Raw genomic sequence first — 12239 nt, 5'->3', positions numbered from 1 at the left:
GGATGTGGTCCATCCACCATAACTTGCAAAAAAGAAATTGCTTCAGCTACATCTTTTAAACAGTAGCCTTGTTTTTGGGAGCAGGGTTTTTATTATTATTACTATTCTATTTTTTAATTCCTAGATTTTTCTCTTTGTGTCTGTGAACTCTATTGCTTCTTCCCATTAGTGAAGTAACATTTACAAGTTATCTGATAAATATATACTCCATAAACTTATAATTGTTCTGTTTTAAAATTTTAGGCAGATTTTGAAAACACCTTTGATGAGAAAATGGTGGAGAGCTTGCTTAATGCCATCCATGTCACTGTTCCTCTGAAGGAACTGTGTTTGTGGCTGAAAAATGTTGTGATTCCCTTCTTAAGAAGAGTTGTGCCAAAGGGACAGGTAAAACTGATTCAATAAGTATAAGACACAGCTTTCTGAAACTAAGGTAATTTCATAGTCAGACCTACTTTTTTGAATTTCAGAACCTTTTTCTACTCTGTTTGTAAATGAATTCCTTTCCCTACAACTTATATTTTAAATTATTTCCTTTTAAACAAATTTCTAATAGCAAATTCCACTTTGATAGGCAGCATAACTCTCCTGATAATTGTTTCTATTGCAGAAAACATTAGCCAAATGGCTGGAACAAAGTGCTCGCAACCTTGAATTAACTGATAAGGTAAATTATAGTGTAGAAATTTTGCTCGTCTTGTATTTTTATACATACAGCACTGTTTGCTGATATCAGTTTCTTCTGGACAGGCAAATTGGCCAGAGAATGGGCTGCAAATGGCAGAGATTTTTTTTACAAGTAAAAATCAAGATGAAATGCATCTGACAAGTTTTGGCCAGTGGACTCCTTTGGTAAGAAACACAAGAAATAAAAAGGATTTGCTATTCTCAGACTGTCAAACATATGTTCTTTGCTAGTGTAGGAACAAGCTGTTATTAGTTCACTACTGCTTTTGATGGGAAATGAATTACTCCCCTGAAAGGAAGGAACTTAATTTGAATCATCTTGGGTTTAAAGACTGGATTTAAAAAGAAAAGACAATATCAGTGCAACATTTATACCCTTTGACACAGGAATTAATAGTCTAAATACAAATAATAATTGAGTATTCTGTAATACATATTTCTGCACTATGAAACATTTCAATAAAGATATTTCTTATGAACTTCAATTAGAAACATCTCATTTCTGTCAAAATTTTTGGAAACAGATTGCAGTTCATTAAATATCTTTCTCCAAGCTCTGGCATGGAGAAAATGGGTAATAAAAATCAGCTAGCTGTAAGGATATGAATGCTGAATTTGCATAAATGGAATAAATAAAATAGAAGTTCAATATGTTGTATATCCTGAATATACTAGTAACTGTAATGGTGGAACTATGATAGTGAAGAAAGATTAACTTAAAGCTATCCAGGTTTGCATTTTTTAAATTGAAAACACTGACATTCTGCATTTAGATCTACTGTCTTAATCTTGTGAATCTCAGGTTTGAAGTGTGTAATGGAAACTGGGGAAATTAACATGTACTTGATTTGCTTTGCTGTATGAAGGTTCAACATGTAGATTCATAGAATCTCCAAGATTACAAGGCATCAAAAGTAGAAGATTGCAGCAAGTCTTCTAATGTTTCATTTCTAAATACTGTTTCAGAGATGCAGCGACTGTGAGGAAGTACGTAGGTTGAAGAAACTGGTAAATGATTTACAAGAACTAATAGATCTCTACAGAAAATACAACTGCAGGCTGGCACTCTGTGATTTTGAAAAGGTAATTCTGATTAGTTGCACTTGTGTTCATAAGCTACCAAGACTGTTTGATACATTGTGTTTATAATAAACTTTTGTTTCAACAGGGGGTATAGACACATAATTATGAAAAGATACCTACTATTAAAAACCATGACTTAAACCCCATGATTTGCAGTATAGTACAGGTAATAGAGGCTGAGTTGCAGACCAAGCATTAGCAACAGTGAAATTATAAGTACAGCTGAACAATGGTTTTGTAAAAGAGAGACGCTGGGTGTTCCCTTTCACCTGGTGTAAAGGAATGATGAACTAGTACCTTGATTACCTTCAGTGGGCACTGGATGTTGAATTAGTCACTTGAAATGTGAAGGATCATGGACTAAAATATGTGGTGTTCTAAAACTGCATTGTTTTACTCTGCTGCCCAGGAGAACACAACTACTATCGTGTTCCGTATGTTTGATAAAATTTTGGCACCAGAGCTTGTCCCGTCTATTCTGGATAAGTTTATAAAACCTTACCTCTGTGAACATAATCTCCAAAAGGATGAACTTCTTCTGCAGTATATAAAGGTACACATTTTATTCATTTTGAATAAACCTACTTAAACTTGGATAAGCAGAGAACAAATCTGATAATCATTTTATTTACACATGAATTTTAGAATAAGCTTTCAGGTTTGTTTACTTCTTACAACAAACTTACTGAAAATTACTATTTCAGCAATAAACAGATATGAGGGAAAAATCTGTCCCTTAATATCCAAAAACATTCTGTCATTTGTAATATTTTAGAGTATATTCTATTGTAAATATATTCCTACCTTTTCCATTAAAATATCCTATTCATTTTTATCAAAATATGCAGGATTTGCTAGAACGTTGTCGTACACGGTCTGCTTCTGTATTTGAAACTGCATGGGAGGCAAAGGCAATAGCTGTCATTGGTTGCATCTCTGATACAGACGTAAGTATGTTTAATAAAATAGCTCTAATACATCAATTCAGAATGGAACACCTAATTTTTATGTAAGTGCATGAGTACATGTTTATAGAAGTGGTAAGACAAGAAAAATATCATGCTGTCCTTTTATTCTAATATTCTTTGCTTGAGAATCTAATTGTAATTTTGATATCATCACAAGGAGAACTCACCAATTTTACCATGTCTGAAGCTGAAGCTCTGTGGTGTCATAAATCACTTCTATCATTTTCTAATCTAGTTTGATACATTAAGATAATGAATGCCTGTTACACAATGGAAGCTGGGCTAAGAAGTAGTGATAGCCTAAAAATCACAGGTAAACAATACTTCAAAGAATATCTTGCAACTTATTTTGATGAGTAAGCTTTTCATGTTCTTTTTCTAGCTGAAATTTGATGCAGTTCTGCAGATAATGCATGGTGCTGTGGTACCGTGGAGCGGAGCGGTAGAGCAGCTGGTAAAGCAGCATTTGGAAATGAATCATGTCAAGTAAGATCATCCTACAGACTATACCTCAGTTTTATGTTTACTTTTCAGTTAGAATTTTTAATTTTTTTTTTTTTAATTATAGCTACATGATTTGATCATCTCTGCATCAGATACATGTGTAATAAATGAATTAATAGTAGTCTAATTTGTCCACAGAGTAAAGTTATTGCAGGAAAGTTACCGACTGATGGAAATGAAGAAGCTTTTGCGGGCCTATGGGATAAGAGACACTAATCTCTTAAAGGACAAGCAGATGATAATGGTAAAACAGCACTTATATTCTGTTAAACAAACAAAAAATCCTAAATTTGCCCAATAAAAATGCATGCAATTAATTAAAGCCAGATTTTGCAAAGGAGCATTTCTATGTGTAGCTCCTATTTGTTATCCCCTTTTTTTTTTTTGTCCTGTTCAGATTTCATAACTTACTTTTTCATTCTTACATTCTTATCAACTGTATAGTTTCTTCCCCAAGCCCATTTTTCTCCTACATACATTTAATGAATTTTTATCTACAGACAGAGCTTCTAAACTTGTGGATAACTTGCTTGGTATAAGCTGTACAATTACAGTACAGAAGTAAAGTTTATAAATGACTTCCCTTATTGTCTGATAAATGAATAAACTAAATTCCATATCTGTTTTCTTCTCACAGAGGCTAGTGAAATACATTCTTAAACAAGATACTCCTACTTCTTTGGAGGATGCTTTGAAAATGGTAGAAGCGTATATGTTACCCACCATGGAAGTCTACATTCTGAGGATGATAGACCTCATTGACAAAGAAAGGGTACTAAAATACTTCATGTCAGTTGATCTGGATATTTAGACACTGTGGACTATTTTCAAAACAGCAACATGAAACCTTATATACAGCTTATATACTGGTATTTTAAAACAGTTTTATTAATTGTACACGTAACTGCCTGTACTTAACACTGAAGATATGACCAGTGTCATTGTGACCCATCCTTCATTGCAAAAAAGTACAAAAATAATGCCCTATATGTAGAATACAGGAATAAAATTTTACTCTACATATATTCACATGTCTTTAATGGACCTTATTTGGGGCAAGTTGCATATTTACCACCAAATTTCTTTTTCCTGCGATTTTTGATGCAACGTGATACCTTGCATTGGTACATACCTGCCTCTCTAGTGTTGTACATAAATATCCAAATAAAACAGTTTCTGCAGGGCTTTTTTGCCTCAAAAATTTCAAGTTAAGGTTTTGCTAAGGGAAAAAAAAAAATGTTACCTTTACATTACTCAGATGCCCTGACTTGAAAATTTTAACTTTGCTTGCTACATTTAGTAGGTGAGAATACATTTATACACTGCGGTCATCTGCTTTTGTTACTGAGACATAAAAAGGTTTGTTTTGTTTTTATTAAGGAATCAATTTGACTTCCTTGCAAAGAGTTTTCCACGCTACCACTTGTTCTGTCTTATTAGGTCATGGTATTATTATTATCGATAATCAAAGCACGTTTTAAAAACACTGCATAATTGCCAATGAGCAAAACTGTGTTTTAATTTGCTTATTGGAGCCCTTCACAAGTAAGCACATATATTTTACTGAAAGCCTCAAAACTTTAATTGAAACCACTCAGAGTGAAATCATTAAAGTAAATGTATTTTTTGAAGAAATTTGAAGTTTGTCAGTAGAAAAATAATCAAAGTAAGGAGGTGTATAGCTTTCCTATAAATAAATGATCTTCTATTTTGATTATTTCTGTTATTTTTTAATTTTTTTTTCCCCTCTTTCTCTCCAGAGAGAGGAATCGCTCACTTTGTTGAAATCTCTGACTATTACTGAAGCTGAGAAAGTCGCAGAGAGATTGACTGTGTGGGGAACACTGGTGTTAAAGAAGAAAGCGGATAATTCTGAAGAGGTACCAAGTCATTAAACACTAAATTGTGTGCATTATTTTACATGTTATTATCTCCTATCTTCCAACAAGAAAGGATGATGAACTGGTCTTTCTTTGAGCAGGACGTTTTACTAGGGAACCTCTTAAAGTCTCAACTGGAGTTTATTCTGATTTCTGTGCACTATACAATTATGTTATTTTTCAAGTCATTCCCACACACTGTCTTAGCTGACTGAATTCAATTATTCACAAATCCTGCTTTACTGTTACACCTCTTGTCTTATGTATTTTTGTATTTTTTTTTCCCCTCTAATTGCTTGGAAAAATATCTATTTAAAAGTTGTTGGTGTGGCTTTGCCACCAAAGTCATACAAAGCTGCACAGCTGACAGTACACATCACTTTCTTGTAACCACAGAAAAATAATTATTGTTAGCAGTTGTTTTAGGGAGTGATTCTGGTAAGGAGAAAGAAGAACAGGGGGGAGAGGCAGGATTTTTGCTAACTTACTTGATACCTAAAACACTGAGTGGAATACATACATATATATAGCTATTAAATATTTGCTATTTCCATAAAGAATGCATATTTACAGTAGAATTCTATTCTCTTGTTTCTAACTAATAGTTTTTTAGAGCTTTAAACTGTAGATTAAGACAGTTGTAGAGCATTGAATAGTATTTCAGTAGAGTGGTAGCCTAATGTTCACTATCTTATATTGGCAATATTCTGACCAAACCAATTGTTAACCTCTCCCTTCTCTGCAGCAAAAAACACAAATGTTTATGACAAAAACACTCGTAGAAATCCTCAAGTTCCTGTACAAAATTCAAAAAGGTGAGTTCTAGGTTGTAGCATCTTACATTTTGTTTGTCAGTGGAGTCAGAAAGTAAATTTTTTTTCCCCCCCAACAGACAATCCTCTGAAGAAAGATGAATGCGAAGCAAACCTAAAAACATTTGAAACACTTGCTACCCTACAGGTAGGTATCTCTGTAGTTTGAAACTACTTTTCATTTACTGTAGTTATTGCACTTGTTCTTATGATATTGAAAATTAATTATATTCATAATTTATCTGCATGGGTTGGTTTGTTGGTTTTTTTTTTATCCCTAAGATCTCTATATTTTCAATAGGCTTTAAAATTATTATATAGCTAATCTAGAAAACTAATTCTAAAGGAAGTTACATGAATACATTTAACCAATCTTATTTTTTGTTGCAGGAAGACTTTAATATCTTTCTTTCAGTTGAAGACTTTGGGAATCCTACACTGATGTCTACACTTCTCGAGAAGCACATAAATGCTTATGAAACTGACAAATATCCATCAAAGTCTAGAAAAGAGCAAATGACAAATTGTAAAACAAAAGATGGTAAATTAAAGAACTATTCTACTGAGTCAAGGTTGTACAGAATGGCTTTGCTTCTGCAAAGATCAGAGCAAGAGCTGGGAACAACATTGGCCTTGAGAGCATTAGATGCTGGAAAAGTTGAAGATGCTGTAAAAATATGCAGGTATCTGTAGAGATTTTCGAAAGTTTAACTCTTGATGCTCTTTTCAGTAGTATTTCAGATATTTTGCAAAAGGAAGCGGATGTGTAGAAAAAAGATGAGGATTTTTTTATTTTTTCTAAAAATGAGTGTTTTAAAAGTATGCTTAAATTGCTTTTATGCAACTTGAATGTGAAGTTGTCATCTCTGAAAACTGACTTTCTTTTTTTGGCCATAGCATGATTGCTAAGTAAAAGATTTCCTGTGGCTTATTTGGTAAGAGAGAAGCAAGACAGAATATTAATTATTATGAGAGCTGCACAGCTTACACAGATAGAAGAAAACCACTGTATGTTGACTATGTGTACCACTCCATGGTTTCTATCTGGTCTCTTCCTCATGGTTAGGTTGTCAGATAGTTTAATCTTACTACTAGCTCCCCAGAGAGAGATCAGATGAAAACATTAAATGTATTTCTTGTTATTATTTATCTATACATATATGCATTTTAAATTCATTTTTTAATAGGGACTTCTATAAAAATCACTGTAATAAAGAAACAGGGAAGCTACTGTTCTCAACTTGTCAAAAGCTTTGTCATATGTTGGGTGGTGATGTTCTATCAGTCACTCCTGAAGACACAAACCTTCCTGCAGTGATCTATGAAATGGCTTGTCAGGCAGCTACAATATGTAGTCCAGGTAATTACTCTTATCATTTTCTTGTATTACCAGAGGAAAACCAACCACAAGTGAATTTCTATACATGCCTCTGCAAAAATGGATTCTGCAAAATGATGTTAACCTTTTAAACAGGGCATATGAACCATCCATTCATATTATACTAATGATCTTAATATTTTCATAGATTTGCTACTAGATTCTCTGGAACTATGTAAATATACTTTAGCTGCCAAGGAAATTTACAGACAGTGCCAAATAGAAAACTATGGGTTTACAGCAAAGGTAATTTCTACTAACTCAAATATATTTTTGAATATATGTAATGTCCTGTATAAATAGAGTTCACTGTGTGTATGTATATATTTCCTATTCCTCCAGCAATACTGAATCAGTTGTTTAAAAAAGAAACAAAACAAAGCCCATAGATCTACAGACTAAAATCTCCCTGAACATGTGTGTATTTCAGTGTAAAGTGTAGACTGAAAGCAATGCATCAGTGGTACAAACAAGAAGCACAAGCAGCAATTCTCAGCTTTCATTTTAGTGTAATAAATCTTACTAATGTCACTGAAAATAGCAGGGCTTTTATTGAATGACTGCTGCCAACACTGCCAGAAAGCATAGAAATCTGACTTCAAAAATGGTTTTTCAAAAAAAAAAGAAAAGAAAAAATGTTAGAATGTAATGAGGGAGATGGGACAGTTTTTTTTTAATTAAGTGCCTCTTATGTGAGGGCATTCGCAACTGTTTTATATGACTTACAAAGTGGATCAAGTTCTTGAATACCATCGTTGTTTTTTGCTCAGATCAAGTAATGCTTTGAGCTGCTTGCAGTGAATGGACTCTTACAGTTTGAGTAGAATAGATTGAAGTAGCTAGGGAAGCATACTTATGCATTGAAGATTATTTTTCTAAAAACAAATCATGTTTGAAAAATGTTTAATTATACTATTTGGCTAAGAAGGTTTATGAAAGCCTACAATAAATTAAGATTGATTTTTGGCTGTACAACTACATTAACACAACATGAAAAAGAAAAGTCATTGTTACATAAGTGGGAAATGTATTTAACACTACTGGACATTTACTAGAAGTAGTGTGATAGAAGCCATTTACAAATAGAGGATCATTTACTATTTCTTTACTTGAAAAGTATAACCTTTTATATAGTTGGTTTGCTAGTAGACATACTCATTAACTGTTCTTTCTATTTAGACAACATGTTTTGGTGGAGATAAAGATCCTTATGAAGAATGGACTTACAACGATTTCTTTAATGAAGATGGGATAGTTCTTGATCCACAGATTGTTCTTCCAGTCATATATGAAACTATTTCTTCTCTTCTACCTATTTCTGGTAAATTTACTTTCCTGAATATTGAGTGTACTATCTGTATTTCATATTGATTTCTAGGACAATTTGACACCTGTGTCTGAGGGGAAACAGACACCTCAAAAATTTCAGACAAGCTCCTGGAAGCAATATTCATTTGAGGGGTGGATATAGAATATAAATATGCAGCACAGATTTAAAAAAAAAAAATAGTAACAGCAGTCCTGGCTCTTAGAATTCACGTGCCTTCTGTTCTATTGGATTTCTATTTTGTGAACTGCCCCTGAAGTACAGTAATTTTAAGTCACTTTGAGGCTTTATATTGATGCTGAGATCAATTGTGAATTTGTATTTGTCTGTCTTTCAGAGAACAAGCTGTATCCTTTGGACTCTACCAGCCTGGCAAACTGCACATTCATTAAAGGTATCACGATGGCAGATTCACCACTTCAAAAGTATAAACAAGACAACAAAGAAATGTCAGGTTTAAATTAGACCTATGCAAGAGAGACTAATTTGTAGATTTTAAATAGGAGTCTGGGTGTTCCACTTAAAGCCACGTGGTCGGGGAACAGTTTAGTTCTGCACAGAAGTCTCTCAACTAGAGAGTAAATTGCTGCTATTCACTCCCGTAATTTTGGGTATGTTGTCCAAGTGTATACCTCAGTATAGAAGTTCTACCACTATGAGCTTTTTTTTTTTTTTTAAAACTGAAATGTTTAGCTCTTACTAAGCTAGAAACACTGAAAATTCAAAATTTCAAAAGGAGGCTGGGGCTCATCTTTTGGCATCAATTTGGTGAAGAAAAGGAAAAAGCATTCTAATAATTCAGAACAATATGCTCATTCAGATAACATTCAAGAACAATATGCTTAATACAATGGTTCTAATAGTTTTCTGAATTTGTTTCTGAAATATATTATAGGACAGAACCTTCTACTGCCAGCTAGAACTCCCATCTGTGCAGTGCTACAAAACCTCATGGAGTGCAGTCAGTGTGAGTTAGCTCTGCGGCTAATAGTCTGCTCATTTGGATCCTGTCTTCAGCATGGTATCTCAAACAACATGGATTTATCTCTGGGTGAGAAGGTATGACAAGGACTATATGCTGAATTTTGCTGAGAGTAAGTTTTCCAGCTTTAAGATGCTTAGAGTTGTGTATTTGATGGTTTAGGGAGAGGCTACCTCCACAACCTCATTATAATTACTACTATCTGATCAGATGTTCACTCATTTTGTGAAAGGATTTGGTAGTTTCATCTCTCTCATGGTCTTCCATTTCTCTTTGCAAAATAAACTAAACTTCTAGGGTCTGAAGAGAGACCAAGAGTAAAACAATTGTCAGTAGTCAGTCGTTATACTCTTTCACATTGTGTCATCATTGATCAGATTGTACAATGTCCAAGTAGACTATTCAAGTAAAGCTCCTCTTTCCAAAACAGTAGGGAAATGATTTTTATTTTTATTTTTTAAACTAGAAGAGATCTGTTTAAGACCATAATTACATATGAAAATAGAGCATCTCCTAGCATTCTGTAAATGACAAATTGAAGGCTTGGAATTTACCTTTATGGGTGCTGATTGTCTCTTTTTGTATTAGCTACACGATGGCAATACACTAGCTGAAATCAAAGGTTTTCTCATTGCTATGAAACAGACAACTGCATCAATAATCACAACCACTATCATGACCTTGCTACACAAGGTAAGAATTCTCTGAAAGGGCTAAGAAAAAGCTTTCTCTTCCCTTTCAAGGAGGGGGCTGCCCTTCCTATTGCAGAATCTCTTCCTGAAATTGTCATGTGGCTAAATGCCACAAAATGCATTCACTGTGGGAAAAATCATACACCATGGAAACCATAAAGAAGATAAGGGGATGCACCAACAGTAATGAAATGTTAGAAGGGGACTGGGTTCCACAGCTTCATGTTTCAATGGGGCAGGGGTTGGCTGGATTGCCTGACATCATTTGCCTCTTCATTCCCTGCTTCCTTCCACAGCTGGGGGATGTATTACAGAACAGACTTTGAACTGATACCTCCTTGCTGGCAGGAACACGTTGTAAAGTGTTACTAGTGTAAACTGTAGCTTTTGGACTGTATGCTTGTTGCTCTGCTTGAAAGGTTATATATAGGGGGAGCATGACCTCTTTGGGAGCCTTTAAAGTGCCCTACATTATAATAAAAGCTATTTTTAATCTTAGTTTCAATTTTAGGTCTTTAGACTTTTAATTGAAGGGAGGTTGTTGGTTTTTTTTTTTTTAAACAGTCTGTAAAACCTAGATTGCACTGTCTTCTAAGGAAGTTCTGACAAAGAGCAGTAACTTTTAGACTAGCCTTCAGTGTTTTTAGATCTAAAACTCCTAAAAGAACTCTTTTTTTTTTTTATCCTAACACTCAAGGCACCTTTAATTTGGTGTTATACTTCAACAGCTGTGTAATAACGTGTAACACAAATTTGTTGTTATTTTATTGAAACGGACCAATTTAAACAAAATCTTAAGATTTAACTTTTTTTTCCAAAACACAGGTGTTCAACTGTCGTCTCATAGATCAGGACCTGGCACTGGGGTATTGTGCTATTTTGCCCAGGGAAGACACGTTTAATAAGCTCTGGGGTGTCATAAACAACACGTGGCAAAATTACAGAAAAGTTCTGGTAAATTCTCAAGACAATATATTTCCTTAGTATATACAGAATGTTTAAGAGATTCCTCAAGATGTTAGCAATATTGCATAGAAACAGGTATGGCTGTTAGAACTGGTTGCTCTCTCTCAGTGACAATCTGTTTGCCACATGGTAAAACTGCTCAGAGAGTTGCTGTGAACAGTAGCACAATGCAAGTCCAGGCATTAGGTTAGCTAACCATGACTTATTCCAAAGCTTGGAAAAAAAAAAAAAAAAATCTCTTTTGTTGTTTTTTTTTTTTTTTTTTCCTAAGCCACTATAACTCAAACCTCCAGTGTTTTGGAGGAATTGTTCTCCAACCACAATTTTCACAAATAAATTAAAACAGAAGGGAAGATAAATGCATTCATTGCACTTAGAGTAGCACAGTACTAGCATAATATTTTTGAGATAAAACCTGAATTTTAAAGTAATTTTCAACTGCCAACTTGGGAGGTGAGGGAATCCTATCATTATGTTCTGTAAGGATTGTTTCTATCTTGCAGTTGTGTAATCATCTGTAAATTATTTTAAGCCTCTAAGAATTTAGATCTTATAATTCCCAGCTTTCAGATTATTTACTGTACCTCTATTTCCCTTCCCATTCCTTTAAGTCAGTAGCTCTGGTTGGAGCACAGCTTGCTGTCCAATATGGTGAAGCAGCAGAAGAAAAAAAATTCCAAGAGCTGATTACTGATGCAGAATGGGGTATCCAGCTTGGTAAATTTGGTGTGAGTTTGATTTTTTTATTTATTACTTTAAAATCTTAATAACTGATGAAAAGTCAAGACATTCTGATATATAGTGCTTGTTGCTTTTAGATGATTTGCTATTAAAAAGTAAGGAAAGTTGGGTTTTATTTTGTTTTTATTTTATTTATTCTGCCTGCTTCTTTAAGTAAAGCTCAGAAAATGAGAAATGTAGTAATTGAATATGCTTAAAGGAATGTTAAGTGATTGAAGA

The 12239-nt window shown here is 33.9% G+C and overlaps 1 protein-coding gene across 3 annotated transcripts in view; it reads left to right on the top strand.

Moving 5' to 3' along the window:
• KNTC1 (kinetochore associated 1) overlaps positions 1-12239 on the top strand; it is a 34302-nt gene that overhangs the window by 9328 nt on the left and 12735 nt on the right. For all 3 annotated transcript variants that reach the window (XM_031592541.2, XM_031592540.2, XM_090152744.1), the window contains exons 22-42: positions 244-387; positions 611-667; positions 751-852; positions 1654-1770; positions 2180-2323; positions 2619-2717; positions 3121-3224; positions 3381-3486; positions 3880-4014; positions 5003-5122; positions 5868-5937; positions 6015-6082; positions 6325-6617; positions 7122-7294; positions 7461-7558; positions 8492-8633; positions 8977-9033; positions 9535-9698; positions 10210-10314; positions 11139-11267; positions 11891-12007. In XM_031592541.2, the coding sequence (XP_031448401.2) occupies positions 244-387; positions 611-667; positions 751-852; positions 1654-1770; positions 2180-2323; positions 2619-2717; positions 3121-3224; positions 3381-3486; positions 3880-4014; positions 5003-5122; positions 5868-5937; positions 6015-6082; positions 6325-6617; positions 7122-7294; positions 7461-7558; positions 8492-8633; positions 8977-9033; positions 9535-9698; positions 10210-10314; positions 11139-11267; positions 11891-12007 (2544 nt within the window). The remainder of the gene's footprint in view (positions 1-243; positions 388-610; positions 668-750; positions 853-1653; positions 1771-2179; positions 2324-2618; positions 2718-3120; positions 3225-3380; positions 3487-3879; positions 4015-5002; positions 5123-5867; positions 5938-6014; positions 6083-6324; positions 6618-7121; positions 7295-7460; positions 7559-8491; positions 8634-8976; positions 9034-9534; positions 9699-10209; positions 10315-11138; positions 11268-11890; positions 12008-12239) is intronic.

The sequence above is a fragment of the Phasianus colchicus genome, chromosome 18 (assembly GCF_987193195.1).
Source record: "Phasianus colchicus chromosome 18, bPhaCol1.hap1.1, whole genome shotgun sequence".
In the NCBI taxonomy this organism is placed as follows: domain Eukaryota; kingdom Metazoa; phylum Chordata; class Aves; order Galliformes; family Phasianidae; genus Phasianus; species Phasianus colchicus.
Note: the sequence above shows the minus strand (reverse complement) of the source record. Positions and strands in the feature narration are given on the sequence as shown.